This window comes from Tinamus guttatus, unplaced genomic scaffold (genome assembly GCF_059628265.1).
Source record: "Tinamus guttatus ecotype Peru unplaced genomic scaffold, ASM5962826v1 Tinamus_guttatus_pri_ptg000060l, whole genome shotgun sequence".
Taxonomy (NCBI): Eukaryota; Metazoa; Chordata; class Aves; order Tinamiformes; family Tinamidae; genus Tinamus; species Tinamus guttatus.
The window spans coordinates 5,094,361-5,115,230 of NW_028288594.1; the positions used below are offsets into that span (position 1 = coordinate 5,094,361).

Here is a 20,870-nt window from a genome sequence, read left to right on the forward strand (position 1 = left end):
TGCTCTCTATTAATCCTAAGGCTGTCATGGTTTTCCCTGTGAGATCTGGAATTCCTTGGGTTTTGGAGTTTCTGTACTTAAAATGAAGTGCTAGCTGGTGTGCTACATGCCAGATGTAGCTTTGCTTCAGCTATGCTTTAAAGTTTAACAAAGATTCCCAAGTGCTTTAGAAATAGTGAGGGAAAAGGCCTTGTGTTAATAGTGTAAAACTGCCCTTTATGTGCTGTTCTGGTACAGTTCTGAAATGGAAATCTGCTCTTCTGCTGATCCAGGCATGAAAATGTGGTAGCTGTGGTTATCTTTATTTGAAATGTGTAGTTAGGGGGTTTTGTGTTCAGGTGCATTCAAATCCTCAATTAAAAAGCTAGCTCGTTAAATATTATTGCCTGGATTGCTGTAGCCCTAAGCTTTCGGGAGCGGTGGGAGGAACAGGGCCATGATATTATCCAAAAATTGGAAGGGTTTGTTGGCAGACTTGAGGTTTCTTTGCTCCTTGTTCATGCTAATATTTTTAATACCCTAGTATTTAGTGGTGTATTTTTTTTAATCCTGCCCTTGTGAATTGCACATGTTACACTGAACAATAGATTCTACTTTCAAATGGCTTAAAAATAATAAAAAGTGTCCTGATTTAAGGTGCTGTCCTCAGTTAGCTTTGAGCAGAAAAAGCTCAATTTTTACCAAAGCATGAGGAGTTTTGTGTGCAAGTGACAGCTTTCCTTAGCAAAGGCTTGCAAGTTCATTCAGATGCTTTTCAAATTAATGATCCAGGAAAAGTGTTCGGTGTTGCTAGAGACTTGCTGTGCTGCATACCAAACTTCAGGAGCTTTGATGGCCCTTAATGAAGGTTTGTCCCAGGTTCTGTCGCACTGGAACATTGGACTCTCGCTGGTTGCAAACATTCCTTCACATGGAACCTTTAATTTACAATGTCAGGTTTGTTGTAGAAACCAGAGCAGCAGAGTTTCAATGGAAAAAGAGCACCGCAAGAATTTTAAACAGTGAAGTGTCTCAATGAGCTAAGTTTTGTTCTCTTCCCATCAGGAGGCACGAGAACAAAAAGAGGATGATGACCTTAAACGAGCCACAGAATTAAGCCTACAAGGTGAAACTTATTTAACTTCCAGTATGTTGCTTTTGAGGGAAAATAGATCTGCGTGTGTGAGTGCAGCTCCTGAATGTCTGTAAGACAGCTGGGATTTCATGCTTTTTTGGCGTGTGCTTAATTGTATTTGGCTTTGCTTATGTCAGCTTGTCTTGCTCAGTTGTGGAGGCAAATGCCAGGACAAACTCTTAGAATGAAAAATGACTTTTTTTTTTCGTTCTTTGAGCTTTTAATGTTATATATATATGTATGTATATATAGTGAAATGGATCTTGAAATGTTGCATTCCTGGCAGAAGTCAGCATGCTAATGGCTCTAGTCACAATATGAGGGTTATTTTCTTGTTTGCATTGATATTTTAGTGCAGATTAATGTACTGGTCCTGTGCAGGAAAATGAAAAAGTGCTCTCTCTCTCTGATACAGAATGAGAGGGAAAAGGACCTCATTGCAAGGTATAGCTGTTGGGGCGGGGTGGGGAAACCCGAAATATACTCTGTCTTTTCCAAAACCAGACAGCATGACGAGCCTCAGGCCCTGTTTAACATTTGTGTGAGACTAGCATGCAAGTGATTTCATATAACCTGGCAGAGCAAAGCATAACAGAGAGAAAATTCCTACTCCAAAAAGGGAGAGGGAGTGGTAACGAAGTTTTGTGTTAAGACACTCTTAGTTGCTCTCTTAGAGCCACCTTTAAAGGCTCTTAAAGGCTCCTAGTTATTCCTGGGTGAACCTGTGTCCACTCCTCTGCAGGAACGAGTCGAATAGTGTTTAGCTGTAGCTCAGCCTGCTGGCTGCGAGTTCCCATCCCGTGAGCAGCTCCAGCAGCCTGGGGTGCCCCGAGTCTTCCCCAGTCGGTGCCTGGAAGGATCCAAGGCTACAAATCCTGGTGCTTTTCATTTGTGTTTGCTTTACTTAGGCACGAACATTGCCTTACTCGTTCAGCTGGCTGCCATGTCACTTGCAGTGGCATCAGCTGGCACTTGTTGCAGGAGATGCCAATAATCTTTAGCATAAAATTCTTGGTGTTTGTCTTAGGTTCACAGTGCTGTATTTTAAAAACCACTAGTCGTCCAATAATCAATGGTGAAGTGGGGTTTAGCAGTACCTGTGGCAAATGCTTCTTGCAGAGACCTACTTAAATCGCTGGCTTTCCTGCCTGTAGTCTAGTTTACGTAGCCCGAATGAAGTGCATGGAAGCCAGCAGTAAAATATTCTCAGTTAAAGGGATTTATCTGTAAACTTCCTGAGAAGATTAAACTAATCCAGCATCTAGTGATTCAACAGAGGAAGCAGCAAGAATCTCTTTGGCAAAACATCTCCATCCTAACCGGCATGATTGTGTCTTTCAAAATACCAAAACCAATCTGAGCAGTGTTGTGTTAATCCAAAGTTCTCATTCACCCAGGATTTCACAGCTTTAATTTAGCTGGTGAAAATGGAGCTGCTACTTCTAATGAGTGCTGTACAAAATCTTAAATTAGTTGGGTAGCTGCAGAATCCCGGGAAGTTTGGAACAGTGCGTACAGGGAGCAGTGGTGCCTTCCGGCCCTTTACAGAAGGCTGCCTGCATTTTGCTCAGCCAAGCAAACTGGAAGTTCCTGCGGTGAGCAGCCTTCTTACCATCTCGAACAATAAAAGGATGCCTGCTGCCAGCAGCAGCAATGTGATGCCAGTTTTAATAGAAAAATGCACTTTGTTAATGCAGCTTATAGTTACAACTGGGCTTCGTAGCTTTTCCCTGCAGAAACTTACAGTTTGCTGGCCCAAGTGGCTGTAATTCCTTTAATGCAGGTTCTGGCTGCAGACCACCAGCACGTCACAGCCAACAGGGTGTTTGATCACACCTTTATCATCCAGCTGTCATGGTCATAGTGCCCATTTACAGAAGTATGATATAAATAAATTCCATAGTCTGAGGTCTTTTTCTTAATTAATGCTCTGACAAGCTGGAGAAATGAAGGGAAGGAAAGAGTTCTCATTTGGAAACTCCAGCATGCTCTGCTTTGCTTAGAAATAAAGCTTTCAACTTCAGCACTTTATTGCACTTTTTATGTGGGTGAATATATCCCAACCTGTTGTGAATTCCTGTGTGTGCCATAGATTTTCACTTTGTATCCTTGTTTCCAACCTTTTTAGAGTTTAACAGCTCTCTCCTGGACAGTGTTGGCTCTGATGAAGACTCTGGGAACGAGGACGTCCTTGACATGGAGTACTCGGAAGCTGAAACAGAAGAGCTTAAAAGAAATGCTGAGGTGGTGATCTGTGATTTCAAGAACTAACTGAGAGCTATATCTCCCTATATATTGGCAGTTCAGCAGTTGAGGTTTTTATTACAGAGAAGATATACTTGTTTTGTCTTAGAGAAACCCGTTATGAGGAAAAATGGTTGGCCAGACCATCTTACCTGTGAAGTTTTGCTCTATTGTGTTTTTAAAAAAAAAAAAAAAAAAAAAAAGGGGTGCGGGGGGGACAGAAACTCCAAGTTTCTCTCAGATGATGTAGGTAACAAAGAGAAGAAAAAAAAGTTTCATCAGAAATGTTGCACTACATGAAAAGCACTAAGCCTGACTGTTTACTTAAAGGGTATTTTAGCCAGCGTAGTAGCTTAGTTATGATGCTATGGCCTTATGGATCCTAGAGCACCAAAACTAAGAAATTGTAGCAAAACTCCTATTTGCATGGGTGAAATGTAACCACAGACCTGGTTTTGCTGCCTGCCTGGTAACACACCCAGAAGTGTTTAGAGTTGCACAGAAACTCATGGGAAGGAAAGCTGTGCAGAGTGGAAGGGGTTGATATATTTATAAGTGCAGTTTCCTTGCAGTGTTCTTGTTTTCTTACCAATCTTCTTCACTTAAATCAAGAGCTGTGTTTTAAAAGTATTGTCAGTGAGTTGTATTAATTGAGTTTTCTGATTAGAGAAGATTTAAAAAAAAAAAAAAACTAAAAAACTAATTGCTATCTCTTAGTTTTATTGCCTGAACAGAGGGCACACTCTTCCTGCATGCAGAGAGGGCCTTGTCTGTGGGCATTACAGGTGCAGGGCGAGAGATTCTGTGCCACATTCTAAGGCTTAGATATTACATTTATATACCATTATCAATAATATATTTTTAATCTTTTAAGGTTAGTGTGGTGCTCTCTGTTTGTTTTTCTATGTTTGTTTGGTGGATTTGATTCTGACATTACTGGAAGTTACTCAGGAAATGGTTGTTTAGAAAACTTTGTGGTATGGAGCTCATGACTACATATGGTCCGAGTGGTTTATTTTATAGTACTGTTGGCTTGCTGAAAGATTAGGTCATTTAGGAAGCTGCCCCTGGTTCTCAGAGGAATCTTCATTTCATTTGACCCAGGCTGCTTCTGTGTTCCTTGATTGACCTGCACCTTTGAGTACAGTAGTCAGAGCCCCTAAATCATGTTGCCTGTAAAGTACATGGGATGAAGTAAATGCCTAAAAGCTTTAACTGTACTTTATTTTTAGACGGGAGAGCTTCCTCATTCCTATCGTCTAATCAGCATTGTCAGTCATATTGGAAGCACATCATCTTCAGGTAAAAGATTTAATATATTTCATTCTTCATATCTTAATCTAGATTAAAATTTGTGATACAAAATTAATATAGCAGGATTGTTTGCAGAGAGGTATGATGTTAAGATTACATTTATAATTAATGCTAGTGAGCAAGAATGTTAATTTAGCTTTTGTAACTTAGACAGCAGGGCAAATCATAGGCTCTTGCTGATGGGAGGGTGTCATGGTCCCACTCTGTAGAGCACAAAGTACTGCTTGTGAGATCCCCGTAGGTGTTTGTGATTTGTTATCAATTCATTGACTAGGAAAGGCCGAGGAACCAAGGGCTTCAGGGTGTTTTGGCATTTAAATCTGAAATAGATCATTGGCCCTGTATGTCTAAAAGCAGCTTGACTAGTTGAACTGGCAGCATTCTCTGTTTTTTAAGGTCACTATATCAGTGATGTCTACGATATCAAGAAGCAGTCCTGGTTCACCTATAATGACCTGGAAGTGTCTCGAACTCTAGAGGCCACTGTTCAGTGTGACAGAGACCGAAGTGGCTACATCTTCTTCTATATGCACAAGTAGGTATCTTGGGGAATTTTGGTGTCAGTAATTGTCTGCTATTTGTGCGTATCTCTTCCTCTAGTCCTCTTGGGTGGAGATGAAAATATCTCCATGTATTTGCTAGAGGAAATTCTAGTCAAAATTCTAGCAAAAATTTTAGAAAGAACGACAAAATTGAAGTGTTGCAAAGATTCAGTGGCATAGAGTTGTCTATCCCTATTATATAAGGTTTTAACAAGATGTATTAAATCATCTTTTAAGATGCGGGTTCAGTGTCAAAATTTACTAGCACTTTTATTTTCACTACTGTCACTGTTCTGAGGTTTGCCAGTGATCTTATTCATCAAAATAATTTGGGAGAAGGGGAAGATTCAGGATTCAAGGAGCCTTGCTTTGTGATGCTAGAGAAGTCACCTTTCTCTGCCAGGATCCATGGTGCTTGTCTATTATATCCAGTTCTTGAGGGGCGTTCCCCACCTCCAGTCACTTTCCTCAGGGCAGTTTTATGTACCTGTGTGTTTTTAAATATGTTTCACTATTGCTTTTGTCTGTGTTACAGGGATATCTTCGATGAGTTGCTAGAAACAGAGAAGAATGCACAGCCACTTAGCATGGAAGTAGGCAGATCAATTCGGCAGCCTCTGTGAAGAGAAAAACACCTTGTTCCTCCTCAGGAGCAAGGCAGATTTTGAACTTGTGCCAGACGCAGGAGTAACAAACAGCTCAGGGCCAAAACAAGAGACAAAAGGTAGAAATATGGGACGCTCAGTTTGTTGAACCATCTGTGCAAGTCTTGGGCCCGGACCACGCTTTTAAACCTTGACGTCCCAGAGCGATCCTCCTGTGGTGAAGTTTTTATTGTTTCTCAAATAATTTTGTCAGCATGGAGCCTTAAAGAGTTGCATCAAGCCACAAGACTACAGCTGCTCATAAACTGATAAAACAATAGTGCAAAAAGAGACTCGACTTTAAAAGCCCATTCACCTGTGAGACATGAGTGGGGAAGATAAACATATCACTTGGCATTTTTTTTTCTCCAAGAGCAATTTAAGCAATAGATTCTGTAACCAGGCGTGTATTGTGTTAGTAATATTCACTGGAAACCCCGATCACTGCGTATGCTCTTGCCCATCATCTCGCTCACAGGCATTTCAGATTCACTCAAGCTGATGCATTTTGACATTCATGGGTTTGTAAGTGCTCTGCTATTTACATGCCCTTCCAGGAAACAAACTGTTGGTGCTGTGGAATGTATTGCATACCTGGTGGCAGCTCTGTCTTTTTACGCCGTTCACTGTCATCCTCCTTTAGAAATGAGATTATATATGTGATTTATTTTAAAAGTTTTATTATTTGCTTGCATCTTCTTCATAGCAATGTTGCTTAAGTACCATGTGGAGAGGAGGCCTCTCTCCTTCAGCGTGCAGTGTTTTGCACTGAGGTTGCATTGCTTAGGCCTGTTTTGCTTTAACTCTGACTGAAGATGCTGTGGAGGTAGGTGAACACGTGGAGCAGATTGTGAGCAGTAACGGGGTGAACAGCAACCCCCTTCCCATCTTGCGTTCCAGGAGGATGAGTGTGTTCTGGCATTGCCCTTTCTGTGTGTGTCTGGGTCATCCTGAAACGGGAACTGTGGAAAAAGGCTGGGGTTTGTGGGGTGTTGCTTGGTACTTGAATTGCTCTTTGACTGAACCGTGGTCTTGCCTTGGCTGTCTCCTGCCCCGGGAGATGGTTTTTACTGCACCTTTTTAAGAAGCGCGGTGGGAAGAACTAAACCAGGTGGAAAGCTCTTGAAAAGCCCAAGGTCAACATTAACAGAACGCAGTTAGGGAGAGGTGCTACGTTTTATTCTATTTAGAGACCTGATGCTTGTTTTATAACTTGTTTCAGCAGGTGAAAAAAAAAAAAAGCCGAGTGACTTACTCTTTTTTAGCACCTTTCCACTTGTTTAGCAGGGCAGATGTTTCCTTTAGCTGGCATTTACTCAGTTCAGAGAAATCGTTGCTACTAAGCAGAGTAGTTGCTATTGTTTTGGCCTCTAGTTCCGATTTTTTTGCAGCTTGCTTTTTAGAGGTGAAAAGACTTGCTTTAAAAAAAGAAAAAAATCACATCCAAACCTTTTTTTGGCTGTCAAGATAGTTTGGGTTTTTTAAGCTATCATTAGGAGTTTCTCAGGAATAAAAGAAGTGAAGCAGAGTAGGCAGAAGCAGCAGTCCAGAAGGCAGCAGCACCTCTTTGGTGGGCGCTTCTGCACCGGAGCTTGTCCCTCGCAGGCTGGCGCCGGGAGGCTTCCTCAGGGGCCTCCTCCGTGGCCACGGATAATCCTGTGCCAGCAAAGTGCCGTGGGGACCCCGGTGTGAGGAAAAGACTGACCGACCCTCCGGTCCACGTGCGGGATGAGCCGGGTGGATCTGGTCGGAGTGACATCTTTGTGGTTTCCAAGCTAGGGAAAACTTTTAGTTGTAAACGTGAGAAAGCATTTATCTTGTAAGATGCAGCCCAAGTGGGTGTATATGTTAATTTATTACAAAGCATTATACTTTTATATTGTTGATGTTCATTTTGGTAGGATTCCGGGCGACGGGAAGAGGATGTGATGTGGGAATCACCCCTTGTTGAACTGGTCGCCCCTGCCCCTGGAAACTGAGGGACTGCTCCGTCCAGAGGGCAAAGCTGTCTTTCCCGAGTGCATCACATGCTAGTGCTGTACATAACCAGTATACTTGCGGTATCAGAAGTCAGTTCTGCTGTTTTGGGTGGCAAGGATGTTTTCCAAGGCACTGCACTCCAGATCAGTTAATTTATAATAAAAACAAACATTGCCCAGGTTTTCAGCGCACCAGTCTTTGTTTGGATCAAGGTGAGAAAGCTGATGCTTGAAACCACCCTTCCTCGCTTTGTGAAAACAAAGTTCGTGTTTGTTCTAGCCATTGAGAATTAGCAAACATCTGTTAATTACTTTAAGCTTCTTTTGGCATATGGCAGCTCGCTTGAACCTTCCCCCCGGCAGGAGTGTCCGTGGAGCCTTGTTTGCCCCAACCGGCTTCTGTCCAAGCGCAGCGAGGAGGAAGAGGGGCGCGCGGTGCCCTGCGCCGCAGGGCTGGATGTGGTGGGGTTGGCCCGGACGGGCCCGCGTGGGGCTGCCTGGAGCTCGGGAGGCGCTTGCAGCCCCCGAAGGAGGTCGGCAGCAGCGGGCCTGGCCTCGCCGCGGCAGCCGCCGTCACGCGGGCGCCTTCGCCGTCACGGGGCTGCTCCGGCGGCAGCGCCTGGGACCCTCGCTGGAGGCCGGGGCGGTCTGCAGGGTGCCCCTTACAAACCCTCTTGGGCTTCTCCTTAACCATGGAGCAGCAGTTAATCCTTTTCCTGCTCCTGAATCAGCTTAGTTCAGTCCAAGTGTGACTCAGCAGCGCCTAAACACAAGGAACTCCCCTCCTGCCGTCCTCTCTCCCCTTCATCCTCTGACTGCGGCGGTTGGGTCCTGGTTTACTCCATTCCACCCCTAAGGACGTTGGTGTCAGTGCCGGGCAGGGGCTGCACCAAGGGCCTCCGTGGAGCCAGGGCCGCGCGGAGCCGGCGCCGCTGTCCCCTCCTGCCCCTCGCAGGGCCCGGATGGGGCACGCGCTGCACCTCGTGCTCCGCTCGCCGCTTCGCCCACCCGTGACGTCGCCTCGCTGTGGCGAAGAAGGTGAGGGGCTGGAAGGAAGAGGTCTGCTCTGTTTTAATAGAGCTAATTGTCCCCATAAGCCACTGCTAAAGACAGAAAGGGGGCACGGGAGCCCTGACAGCTGCCAGGGCCCTGCTGCCCTGGGGGTGCTGGGGTTGCCACGAGCCAGCGCTGGTTTCTGCCTTGGGAGTGACTCTTTGATTCGATTCATTACACTGTTGATAGGGAGCAGCACTTTTTCTCTGTGTTTTAGCAGACCTGTTCCTCTCTATTCTTTACAGTTTTTGCTCTTGGGTTCTCCCCTTCCCCTTTTTAAATGATGTGTAGATAGATTTTTGTGAAATTAAAACCTCTTTATTAACCCTCTCATGGTCTGAGATCTTCTTTCCCTGCCGCCTGCGCTGCCTCCCCACCCCGTGCACTGCAGCACCACCCTTGTGGCCCCGTCCAGCTCCTGCTCTTCCCTTTTATCACCGCCTGGGACTTTGCTCTGGCGCCCGGGATCCTCCTGCCGCTGCTTCCGGCGCGTCCCGGCGCCGGCCACCGCGGGCCTGTCTGCAGGAGCAGCCCGCGTGGTGCCCCTGCGAGCTGAGGGTGCCCGTGCCCCCTGCTCCACACCATCAGCCCTGGGGCTGCTGCCCCGGTTTGCATCTGCGGAGCCCAGGCAAAGCAAAATGCCCTTGCCAGGGGTGCAGGACCAAACTGGCACCTCCTGCAAAGCTGCCGTGGGGCTGCTCTGCCTGCAGCCCAGCTCTGCCTGGTCGTATGCCCTGTTCCCGGGAGGGCCGTCCCCGTGCTCTACCACAGCCCATGGCCCTGTCCGCACCGTCCATCCCTGCGAGCTGCGGCTTGTTCCTTTTACCTTTGGTACCACGAGTATTTACTGCCAGCCGCGCGCGGGGGCGGCGATAAGACAGGGAGCGGCTCCCCCGCGCAGGGGACCTTTGGCACGGAGCGGTGACACTCCCGCCCGTGCCAGGCCCGGGGCTGCGCTCCCTGCGCCCGCGTGGCCCCTCACCCCGGCACGGGCCTGGGCACCGTCACCCGAGCGAGCGGGTTGGGGCCGTGCCCAGGCCCCTGCTCAGGTGCTGCTGCTGCGTGTGCAGGGGGTGGAAGCAAGGAGAGGGCGGAGGGGAAGGAGCTGCAGGGGAGGCCCGGAGCATCCCTGGCCAGCTCGGCCCTGTGCCACATGTCCCCCCAAACATCCTTAACTTGTCCCATGAACCCCACAGCCCTATCTCCTCCTCCCCAGCTGAGTCCCAAGACTACTGGGGCAGAAGACAGAGCCCCGCTCTCCAAACTCCTTTATTTAACAAAAATAAGGGGCACGGTGCGTGCCCAGGCCAGGGCTCCTCTCTCAGAAGAGTCCTTTCTCCTTCTTGAGGTTCTGCTGTTTCCACAAGGGCAGGGCACTAAAGGCAGAGCGGGACATGCCGAAGGCAACCTGGAAGTCCTGCTCGGAGAGGTGCTCCTGGGGGAGAGACGAGGCTCAGCGAAAGCCGGGGTGCCCCAAGCACCCCCCTGAGCTCAGGCCCAGCCAGTCGTGCCATTACTCCCTCCACCCGGGCTCACCTCCTTCCTGCTGGGATCCACTCCCCGAGGCAGGTCCTCAGCCGAGGTGTTCTGGAGCACGTCCAGGGGGAAGATCTCCAGCTTGCTGGGGGCGAGGGTGGTGGTGGCCGTGAAGATTTCTTGCCTGGACGTGATCTCCTGGCCAGGAACACAGAGTCAGGGCCTGCCCTGGAGCCAGCCCGCACCCAGCATGGAGGTGCCAGCCTGGCCGCAGGCAGCGGAGCCTGGTGTCCCCCACGGAGCAGCCGTGGCTCCTGTTTGCTATGGGGGACGAACTCTTTGCCCTTGCGGTGCGTCCCCTCCCAGGCTCCAGGACCCGCTCCCCATGGCACGTACTGATGTAAGCTGGCCCAGGCCGCCGTCATTTGCCAGCTCGGCCTTGAGCTCCTCGTAGGACTTCTTGTCCTGCCAAAGGAGGAACAACAGTATTTGTCCCACAGGCGTGGGCAGGACCAGTGGCTGCCAAGGATGAAGCAGCACCTGCCACCAGGATGCTGGTTTGGCCCCCATCTGCAAAGGATCCCTCCAACCCCCAGCCCTTCCGTGACTCACGGTCCACTTGAGAGGGTCCCAGGCCACAAACCAGCCTGTGAAGGTGGGGGGCTCGTAGCCCTGCTTCACCACGATGATGGGGGTCTGCAGGTCACGCCCGCTGGGGTCGCTCCGCAGGTACTCCTGTGCCATCACCGCCGCTGACTCCTTCTCTGACTCATTGGCGCCTTTCCCTATCCAGAAGAAAACCTGGAACAAGGCCACTGTGTCCCACATCTACATCCCACTGCTAGAGGCACCTTTTGGCCCTGGGGACATACAAGGCCCATCCTCAAGGAATAACTCTGTGCCTGGGAGGCCACCCTGGAGCATGTGGTGGGACAAGGAGATGCTGGGGGCATGGAGGGGATTTCGGATTCTGACCCCCCAGCTCCTCTGGTTGCTGTAGGGCTTACATCCCCTCAGAGATGCCAGTGTGCAGAATGAAAGCAATCTCCTCGAGCAGCCCACCTGATCCCATGTATCCAGCAGATAAACGTCATCCTCCTCCAGGTCATCTTGGGTGAAGTCCACGATCTCCGTGGCCAGGAAGGTGCCTGTCTTGTTGGAGCACTCAAAGAGTCGGGGGGGCACAGAGAAGGTCTCTTCGTGCAGCCTGAGGAGTGAGATGTCATGGTGGAGAACAGGACTCGTCTCACTTGATGAGTTGAAGCCCATCACATGCCTGAAGGTGAGTGGGGGCAAGGTGCCCCCTTTCCCCTCACCCCAAGATCCTTGCTGCCCCAGGTCCCAGGAGACAAGGAGTTGGTACCTCTTGCTGTCGGCGTACTGGGACTTGCCTCCCAGGGCCACCCAGAACTCCGATGGTTCCTGTCCCTCTGCCACCACTGGCTTCTCCGCCTTGGAGATGATATCAGCCACCGTCTTGGCCATCTCACGCTCATCCCCGCTGCAGCCCTGCAGCAAAAGCACAGTCCGTGTGTTGCAGTTGCCAGCCCCCATTCTCCTGTCCCAGCTACCCGTGCCAGCAAGGAGACAGAGATATTTGTTTCTGGGGGCCAGTTTTTGGGGGGCCTGCTCTGGAGTCTGGTGGCAGCCGTGGTGGATGTGATACCCACCTTCCCATACCAGAGGTAGCAGCTCTTGGGGGTCTTGAGCACGAAGACGTCATTGGAGTTGAGGGAGGAGGCACGGACAGGCACCTCGAGGGCCTTGGTGTTGTACTCGTTGGTGCCATGCACTTGGAAGAGGCGGGTGGAGGGCACAGGCTCTGTGCCGCCTGTCCGTGACGTGCCGCCCTGGGGAGAGCAGAGGGGGGACGGGGATGGGATGTCACCACCACTGCTGCACGCTGAGCCCAGGCGCCACAGAAGCCCCGCGCTGGACCCACTCCCTCAAGCCACCCGGTGCTCACCGCATACACCACCATCTTGCCCTTGAAGATGGCCATGAGGTGCGCCGGCTCCTTGCCCATGGTCACCCGGACCTGCACCGGCTCGTTGTTGTACTTCTGGTCCAGGATCACGGCTTGGTATGCTGAGGCGGCAAGCTCATCCGTGCTGGCGTGACGGCCCTGCGCAGGGCAGAGGGCAGCTCAGAGCCAACCCTGCCTCAGTTTCTCTCGTGGGGGAAGAGCCGTGCTGCTATGCACAGAATGGGGGACACGATGTGGGGGCAGAGAGGTGGTAGTGGTGAAGCAGTGACGCCCTTCCCATAGGGGCCCACGTGCCCCTACATGTTGCGCGACTGGCTCTGGGTGAGGCATGAGGCAGATGTGGCCTGGGTTCTCACCTGCCAGATGTAGATGATGCGATTCACCTTGGGCCCCACGTAGTAGGTGTACAGCACCAGGTAGCAGTCCCCGCCATAGAAATGGCCCTGCCACCGCTTCTCCACGGGCACCAGCTCCCCGTTCTCCACACGCCATACCTGCAAGGATGGGGGTGGCATCACATGCCAGCACACAGGGCATCCCGCAGCCTTGCAGAGCTGTGGCCTCCTCATTCCCCAATGCCCATGTGGTGCCCACAGCACCCGGCCCAGCCTCGGCGCTGGCCACCCTACCTCAACCTCCCCAGATCCATCGTCCACCATCTTCTGCTGGGCAGCCAGCTGGGGCTTGGCGTGCAGGGTGGTGGCATCGAACTTCACCTGCTCCACCTTGGCTGTGGGCAAAGGCAGGGGCTGAGGCCACTGACAGACCTGGCCTGGGTGGGTCCCACAGGACCCCCAGACCCCTCCCTGCTGCAGTCAGGATGCTTCAAGCCCAGTGCCTAGGGCTGCCCAGCTGGGGCCACTCACCCACTTTGCCCACGGTGTGTGTCTTGCCCAGACCACTGGTCTGACTGGGGACGGTCCATTTTTGGAAGAGCTGCCTGAAGACGGATGACTCGGACCCGTCGTTCTCTGTCTCCACACTGGTGCTGGCTGGGTAGTTCTTGGCTTTGATGAAGCCCTGGGGGAGCCAGACCCCACACTCAGGCATGGAGTGCCCCAGCCCAGGAAGGGGATTCCCAGCACCTCCCAACACGAACCCCCGACGCCAGGTACAGTGAGGGCAGACCAGACTGTGCATTAGAGATGATGTTCCCGAAGCCCCTTGGGGCTTGCTGGAGTCACCCCAAAATGATCCCCATCACTCACCAGGGCCCTGCTCATCGCCTGCTGCTTCTCCTCCTTGGTGGAGTCTCTTCCCTTCCACACAAAGATCCTAAGTCCCCCTTGATCAAGGATATAGCAGTCCTAGGTGGGGGGAATGACAAGCAAAATTAGGACCTTGGGCAGCTTTAACCCTTTGAAAGACACTTTGGTTTGTTTTGGACACCAAAGCAGCTTTCCAAGGGTTAAAGCTGACAAGAAAAGTGGGCATGTCTCCAGCCCCGGGATGGGTGATGCACCTCATGCAGGAGCATGTCTTGAGTCAGAGGGCGAATGGCCACCTCCTGTATGACCAGGTTCCCACTGGCGTCAGAGACACTGGTTAGGGGAAAGAGAGGAGGGAAGGTTAGGAAAGAGACAGGGAAAATGCTCTCTGGAGCCTCATCCCCCCCACTTCTCCATCCCTGCTCTCCTCCCATGGTCAGCACTTGGTTCACAGCTTGGCCTGCCTCAGAGCAGGGACGCATCCTGCCCTGCTCCCAGGGCACACAGCTGTGGTGAGGGAGAAGCTGCTCAGATGGGAAAGGCCAAACAGGGACATGACACCGTGTACTAAGACATCAGTCACACTGGCACAGGCATCTCGGTACCAGCCTTTGGGTACCAACCCCACTGGTAGTGAGAGCTTCTCTGGCCACACGGACCTGTCCCCCAAAGTGGCCTGTGGGGACAGGAGCCATGTGACTCCTTGCTACTGGGTTTTCAGCATGGGGATTTGGTAGAGAGAAATGCTACAGCATCCTGTGCTCCAGAAGATGCTCCCATGGGCACCCCCATCCCCACAACTCACTGGTAAAGTTTGAGGGAAGTCTTGAGCTTCTGGTCCACAACCTCGTCTGGAGTGGCTGCCTTGATCTCCGGCTTCTCACCCAGAATGTGCACGAGGACCTTCATGAGCTCTGGAGAGGCGTCCTCATCCTCGCCATCCACCACACCGACCTTGGCGCGCCCGCCGCGTTCCCGGTCCCGGATGTCCTTGGCCAGAGTCATTGCCTGCGCGTGGGCAGAGGGCCGTGGGTCAGCCCGCAGGCGGGTCACCAGTTTGCCCAGAGGGGACTTACCGGGGGCCAGGCAGCCACACGTCCCTCCGGCCGTGGGGTCTGGAGCGGCCGAGCGCCCCAGTCGTACCTTCAGCCTCTCAGTGCGGTTGCTCTCGGGGCCGTTCCACTGGACGATGAGCTGGCCCAGGTCGAGCAGGAACACATCACCTCGGTTGAAGCTTTTCCAGCTCATCTCCACCTGTGGCAGGAGGGAAAGTTGAAGGCAGGTAGGACTCCTAGGCCCAGGGCTCCACAGTCAATGCCTGTCCCAACCTAGAAGGGACATCCTCTCATTGACATCACCAGGCTGAACTTCTCCTCCCTGCCCTGATAGGGGCTTTTTGGGTGCTCTTGGGGGGAGGGCTGCCTGGGAAATGCAGCCGCCTTCAAGGAAGGGCTGGTGGCCTTTCCCAAAGGGCCTAATGGGGACACGGCCATGACTCCCCAAAGCATCTCTGCTAAAAGGTCACTGGGTCTTACTGGGTAGACAGCACCCAACCCACATGGGCTGCAACCCCGCTGTGGGTGCAAGGGAGCTGCACCCATCACGGGTGAGCCTGGACAGGGCTGGGTGAGATGAGGGGAGCCCACCCGCCTCGTAACTCACCTCTCCTGCCACCACGTTCTTCTTGCCCTTCACGTGCAGCAGGCGCTGGACGTTGTAGGTGTTGGTCTCCACGTGCTTCATGCCCGAGGCCACTCCACCCTTCTTATAGCTGGGGAGATGGATGGACACGGCATGAGCCCTGGTCACCCCTTCCTGTTACAGCCAGGTCCCCGCGTGCACACGGAGGTGCTGGGGGACGTACCCAGGGCCTGGCAGTGGGGATGGCCGCAGAGGGGAATGAGCTGTGGATCCAGGTGTCCTCCCACCCGTTGGGACAAGCAGTGAATGGCACGAGGCTGCACCAAGACCCCCTGTCACCTTCCCCAGGGCAGAGCAGGTCCCCGACACGGGGCCATGCAGGGCTGGGGGCCCGCAGGGGAAGGCCGCGCAGGGGAGCGGGTGCGCTGGTGGGGACATACATGAGGCCCTGCTTGAAGTAGGCTCGGAAAGTCTCGCTCTCATGGCCCTGGGCCTCGCGGTGCTGCACGGCCACGGTGCCCAGGTAGTCGTCCATCTGCGTGGTGTAGATGGCCGCAGCGCCCTGCTCGTCCTGGCTCGACTCCTGGCCCAGCCAGTAGTGGATGTCGTACGAGAAGCCGTTCCCCGTCTTGCGTGTCTGTGGGCGAGCAGCCCCTCTAGAAGAGCCCGGGGGGGCACCCCACAGACCCCACCAGTCCGGTCGGGACCCCCTCCCTGCAGAACCAGCCCTGGCCCCGCGGGGACCCCGCAGCTCCGTACCGAGAGCAGGACGTAGCAATCCCCCTCGTAGAAGCTGCCGTAGCTTTTGGTGGGCACCGGCACCATCTCCATGCTCTGTAAAAGGAAGGAGCAGGTGGGTCATCCCTCAGCGACCCCCCCCAAACCCATGTACCCTCCAGTGCCCAGCCCCCAACCTGGGAGGGGTGTTAACCCCTCAGTGTTGCATTAAGGCCCCCAAATCGAGTCACAGAGAATACAAAGTGGAGATCCCCCTTCCTATCATCCCCCAAAACAGCCCACGCTTGGTGGCTCTGCTGCCTCTGGGGATGCCCAGGCTCCGGTGGTGCCGCAGGCAGCACCTTGAACCCACCATGGGGCCCTACAGAAGAGGCCCCCCAAAAATGCACTGGCCGTGCCGCAGCCAGCCTGCCCATGCCCACCTCGATTCGCCAGATCTGGATGCCCGGCGTGGTCTTGTTCAGCGTCTTGCTGACTTTGTTGCTGAGCTCCACCATGGTGAAGGGTGTTGCAGGCAGGGGGACCTGTGGGGACAACGGCCACGGCCTCCTTTTTGCTAATGCAGGTGGAGTGGTTCAGAGCCCAGACGGAGGCAGCTGCTCGGGCTGCAATGCCCCGGGCCAGGGGCACAAGACACCCGGGGTAGGGATGTCCGCGAAACCCCGAGGCCAGGGTTGTGGAGCATGGAGTGGGGCTGACGTCTGGCCAGCCCTGCTCGACGCTGAGCCCGTGAGTGGGTATTGCAAGCCCTGGACCGAGCAGTGTGCTCTGGACTCCACGGGATGGGAAGGGGACACCCCAGGAGCAGCAGCTGCTCCCAGGGCTGGGAGATGAGCAGGGTGTCCTCAGCGCCCAGGCACAGCAGCCACGCCTGGGTTACACCGCTCCTCCCCGGAGCCTGCCAGGCCCATCCATGCTCAGCCTGGCCCCACGCGGGACAAGGACACGGGGCAGCCTCCTGCCCAAGGGCTGCAGGGGCTGGGGCTTTGGCTGCCTGCAGAGACACCCAGTAGAGCCTCTCGAGATCCCCTCTCCCTGATCCCGGAGGACAAGCCCCAGGCGCCTGGAGCACCCCTGTCGTGCTGGAAGCGCCTGCTCCCGCGCGGCAGTGTCACACGTGGGGAGCAGGCGGTGTCTGTGCTGAGCTGCAGGTGGGCACCCGGGCGGCCGAGCCCACCCGGACGGCCGCGCTCACCCGCAGGCAGCGGGACCAGGCGCCCCGGGCTGGGCAAAGGCCTCCGTGTCCCCAGTGGGGGTGGGCAGGGGAGAGCGAGCTGTGACGGGGGTCATGGGGACATGCTGGACCCCCCAGGACGTCCCGACGTTCCCGCAGCGCCGGCCTGGGAACACCCACCGCCCTGTGCCCTGGCGCCGCAGGGCCTGGAGCGGGCCTGGGATCACATCTACACCTGGTCCATTCCCAAGCCTTGCCTTGGGCCACCCCGGCGCCAGGAGCCCCGGCCGCTGCGAGCCGTGCGGCCCCCGCCTGCCCCAGCCCCAGCCCCTCACCTTCCCCACGAGCTGGGCACGAGCCGCGTACCTAGGCGAAGTGCTCAGGTGCCAGCGCCCAGGAGACCTTTGTCCCCTCCTGTCCCAGCCCGTGTTCTCCATATAAGGGCAGGAACAGCCTCCAGTCAAGGTCCCCACATCCCTCCAAGGCTTCCTGGCACCCACAAAGCCCCGTTACTCATGGCTTGGTTATCCCCCGGTGCTATCACAGCACCCACCTACCCCGGCTCCCCGGCTGCAGCTTCGCTCTGCCCCGTGCGGCATCGGCCACCCTTCCTCGAGCTGCAGGTACGAACCTGGTGGTGATGGACTTGAGCATCACGAGGTCAGACCCACCAACGCTCCCGTGTCATCTTCCTGGGGCGTCCCCTGCCAGTCCCTGGGGGTCTGGAGCACATCAGCCCCTGGCTAGGGGGCCATTTCCCTGCTTGCTGCCCAGAAGGTTTATCCCTCCCCGTGCAGCCTTGGCACAGCCTGTGGCGAGAGGGATGTGGAGGGGATGCCAGGCTCACGGCAGTTCCCCGGACAACAGCAAGGGCACAGACAGCATCAGTACCTGTATGGATCTGGCCAGGAGGGGTGCTGGTGTCTGCGTGCGGCTGGTGGAGCTGATTAGCACCGCGGGTACCTGCCATGTGTGGCCAGGTGCTGCATCAGGGCCATAAACCTGCAGCGAGGCCAGCAGGCAGGCGCCGGCCTTGGGAAGGGACCGCGCACGGAGACACCATCCCGGGCAGCCGAGCAGCGGGATGGGGCTGGCGCACAGAGCTCAGGGCTGGGGCAAGAGGCGGTAGGATGGGGCTTGGAGACATCAGGGCAGTTTGGAGCTGTGCAGCACCTGAGTTGCCCCAAAGAATCTGCTAAATGACAGGACATCCTGCCTGTAAGGACTGCTGGGGACACAGGGCTGTTCAAGCACCAGGATGAAGCCACCTGGAGGGAATGGGGATGGAAAGAGCTCTCAGAGTGGGGGCCAGGCTTTTATGAGCCCCTGGGAGACGGGGGAAACTCCCCAGGGCTCATCAGTGGCTGCAGCTGGTAACCCTCCAGCCTGTCAAACATTTACCCAAGTGAAGAGGTGGGAGAATAGGCTTGGATTCATTCTCCTGCCTGCAGGCTGGGCAGGGGCAGGGGCAGGGGCAGGGGCAGGGGCAGGGGCAGGGGCAGGGGCAGGGGCAGGCGCAGGCGCAGGCGCAGGCGCAGGCGCAGGCCCAGGCCCAGGCTCAGGCTCAGGCTCAGGCTCATGCAGGAAGTGCCGGGCAGAGGCACCCGGGTGTCAGGCTCTCCGCAGGGCTGTCCCTGCTGCCACTTGCTTTCTGTTTCGTCCTGCAGCACCGCAGGGGCAGGAGGCTGCAGGGGACACCCAGGGACCGTGCTCCGTACTGGAAAGCTCCCATCGCTGGGCCGTGGGTGGGCTGGGGTCCCTGCGAGCCCCCAGAGAGGGCGCCTGGCCTGGAGCTCCCTGCTGTGAGGATCCCAGTTCAGCTCCTGCTGGCTTTGGCTGCTGCCTCTTGGCACTTGTGCAGAGAGCCCCAGAGCACAGTGTGACCTGTCCCCATCCCGCCCATCCTCCTGTGGCCGCTTCTCCAGCCGGCTCCTCGCACAGCAGCAGGATTTGAGGGATGCCTGGGGGCTGCACAAACCTGTGGACGGGGTTTTGCAAGGGCGAGCAGCCCCTGGGCTCTCCCGCGCTGCCTTATCGCTCCCAGCCCCGCGGAACTGCCCAGCCTTATCTCGCCTGCCCTGCTGAGCCAGCACCTGGTGCCGCAGCGCCGTGGGCATCCCACACCCTGGAGCTGGCCCCGCTCCAGGCCGGGGCGGTGCCAGCGGCTCCGGGTGCCAGCGGATGCAGCCTCCCAGTTTCCCCCATTGCTCAGGGTTCGTGGAGAGGAGCTGAGCAGCCCGGCTGCGCCCAGCGCTGCCGCGGTGCAGGATGTGCCCCCCAGGGCAGGCCCAGCTTCACCCCCAGCCCCAAACGCGCTGCTGGGGGGTGGGTTGTGGCTGTCCCTGTGGCAGAGCTGCTGGGGATGCTTCACAGCCCCTCCCTCCCCCACAGTTGTCCCCAGGGTCCCCCTTGGGAGCAGCTCACGGCAAACGAGGCACCGGGGTGCAATGGGGGCCGGTGCCCCTCGCTGTGTTTCCCCTGCCAAAGAGCAACCAGCCTGGAGGCCGCAGGACTGGGGCAGGGCTGAGCTCAGGGTGCCCGCACCAGGTCTCGGGGTAGGGGCTGGTGGAGGGCTCGCTGGCAGGGACAGGGTGCTGGGGGGACGAGAGGAGATGGGGGACAAGGGATGGAGGCAGCAGGGTGTTCAGGGCACCCTCCTTCACCCCAAATCCTACCTGCCCCCCACAAAGTGGTAGCAGTGGGTGAGCCAGGGGTCGGGTGGGAAGGCTCAAACAAGAGGGGTCTCTGGCACCAGGGGCCAGTGGATTCTTGCGGTACCTCCCTGTCTCCTGTGCCCTCCAGCCCCTTCCTGGCCCCCCACTTCAGCACCCACCCCACGGCAGGCTGAGCCCCAGGGGTCCCTTACCTGGCTGCAGGCGCTGGCGGGGGGCTGGGGTGCTGTGTGGGGCTGGGGGGCCCCCACGGCGGCTCCGCGCTCCGTGGCTGCGTCCCGGGGCTGTTCCAGCCGCTGCGGCACCGGGGTGGGGGGCACTGCGCCAGCCGCAGCCCCTCCTCGGGGCCCCCCAGCCAGGCACGTCGGGCCACTAATGAACTCAGTAATTAGCGCCGAGATGGGAGAGGACAGGGACTTCACTAATGAGGAGAGGCACAAGGCCAGCGAGGGCACGGGAGGAGGGACAAGCAGGGACCCCCCCATGGCACCCCAGTCCCTGCGCATTGGCAGCAGCCCCCTGGGCGGGGGGGCTGTCCCCAATCTGTCCCCCCTCTGCCTGGAGGGGAGCAATCCAATACACTGCAGGGGGGAAACTGAGGCAGGGAGCACTCGTGGTGCCACGGACCCACCGAGCCCAAGGCCAGGGGACCCTGCAGGCTGCGGGGTAGGACCCTGGGGTCCCCTTTCTGGGAAGAAGGGAAGGGGGTAGGATGGGGGGTGCCTGCTGTGGGTGCCCCCTCGGGAAGCAGGGGACCGCAGGAGTCAGCACCCCCACCAAAACACAGCCCTGTGTCGGGGGGCTGGCCCCAAACTCAGGGGAACAAGTCGGGGAGAACCAACCCCCTGGCCAGGGCCAGCCCTACAGGGGCACAGGCCGATTGGGGACCCTGCAGGGAGTGGGGGCAGCCAGGACCCAGGGCTCAGCCCGTGGGGACGTGCACACGCGGCGCAGGGCACGGACACCCGCGTGCAGGCACAGCGTGCGCACGCACGTACACACACACACACACACACACGCACACCGAGCGGGGTCACAGCACGGCTCCCCTTTCTGAGGTGGTTTGACAGCTTTAATCACACGA

The 20,870-nt window shown here is 55.5% G+C and overlaps 2 protein-coding genes across 2 annotated transcripts in view; one reads left to right on the forward strand and one right to left on the reverse strand.

Moving 5' to 3' along the window:
- The window catches only part of USP37 (ubiquitin specific peptidase 37), a 31,249-nt gene extending 24,716 nt beyond the window's left edge, over positions 1-6,533 (forward strand). Inside the window, exons 19-23 of the mRNA XM_010215339.2 lie at positions 1,045-1,105; positions 3,243-3,358; positions 4,591-4,660; positions 5,069-5,207; positions 5,750-6,533. Coding sequence (XP_010213641.2) covers positions 1,045-1,105; positions 3,243-3,358; positions 4,591-4,660; positions 5,069-5,207; positions 5,750-5,837 — 474 coding nt within the window. The 3' untranslated portion in view covers positions 5,838-6,533. The remainder of the gene's footprint in view (positions 1-1,044; positions 1,106-3,242; positions 3,359-4,590; positions 4,661-5,068; positions 5,208-5,749) is intronic.
- Positions 6,534-10,205: 3,672 nt separating this feature from the next.
- Positions 10,206-16,442, reverse strand: VIL1 (villin 1). Its single transcript, XM_010215342.2, has 19 exons — positions 16,363-16,442; positions 15,962-16,036; positions 15,643-15,839; positions 15,224-15,332; positions 14,705-14,815; positions 14,367-14,569; positions 13,816-13,894; positions 13,562-13,660; positions 13,220-13,373; positions 12,983-13,083; positions 12,710-12,847; positions 12,333-12,491; positions 12,037-12,216; positions 11,730-11,875; positions 11,429-11,573; positions 10,979-11,167; positions 10,763-10,831; positions 10,427-10,564; positions 10,206-10,325 (listed from the first exon to the last, which is right to left on the reverse strand). Exons 1-19 carry the CDS (start codon positions 16,435-16,437, stop codon positions 10,212-10,214), a joined length of 2,481 nt encoding a protein of 826 aa, XP_010213644.2. The 5' UTR covers positions 16,438-16,442; the 3' UTR covers positions 10,206-10,211.
- Between the last annotated feature and the right edge of the window lie 4,428 nt (positions 16,443-20,870).

What these genes read in the sequence shown, in the direction of transcription:
- VIL1 (XM_010215342.2), bottom strand. Translation starts at nt 16,437, where the DNA reads ATGGTGGAGCTCAGCAACAAAGTCAGCAAGACGCTGAACAAGACCACG. An exon ending in ACTTCCCTCAAACTTTACCA is followed by an intron (nt 13,895 to 14,366) that starts GTGAGTTGTGGG and finishes TCCCCTAACCAG; the next exon opens with TGTCTCTGACGCCAGTGGGA. An exon ending in GCCTGGGCCAGCTTACATCA is followed by an intron (nt 10,565 to 10,762) that starts GTACGTGCCATG and finishes GTTCCTGGCCAG; the next exon opens with GAGATCACGTCCAGGCAAGA.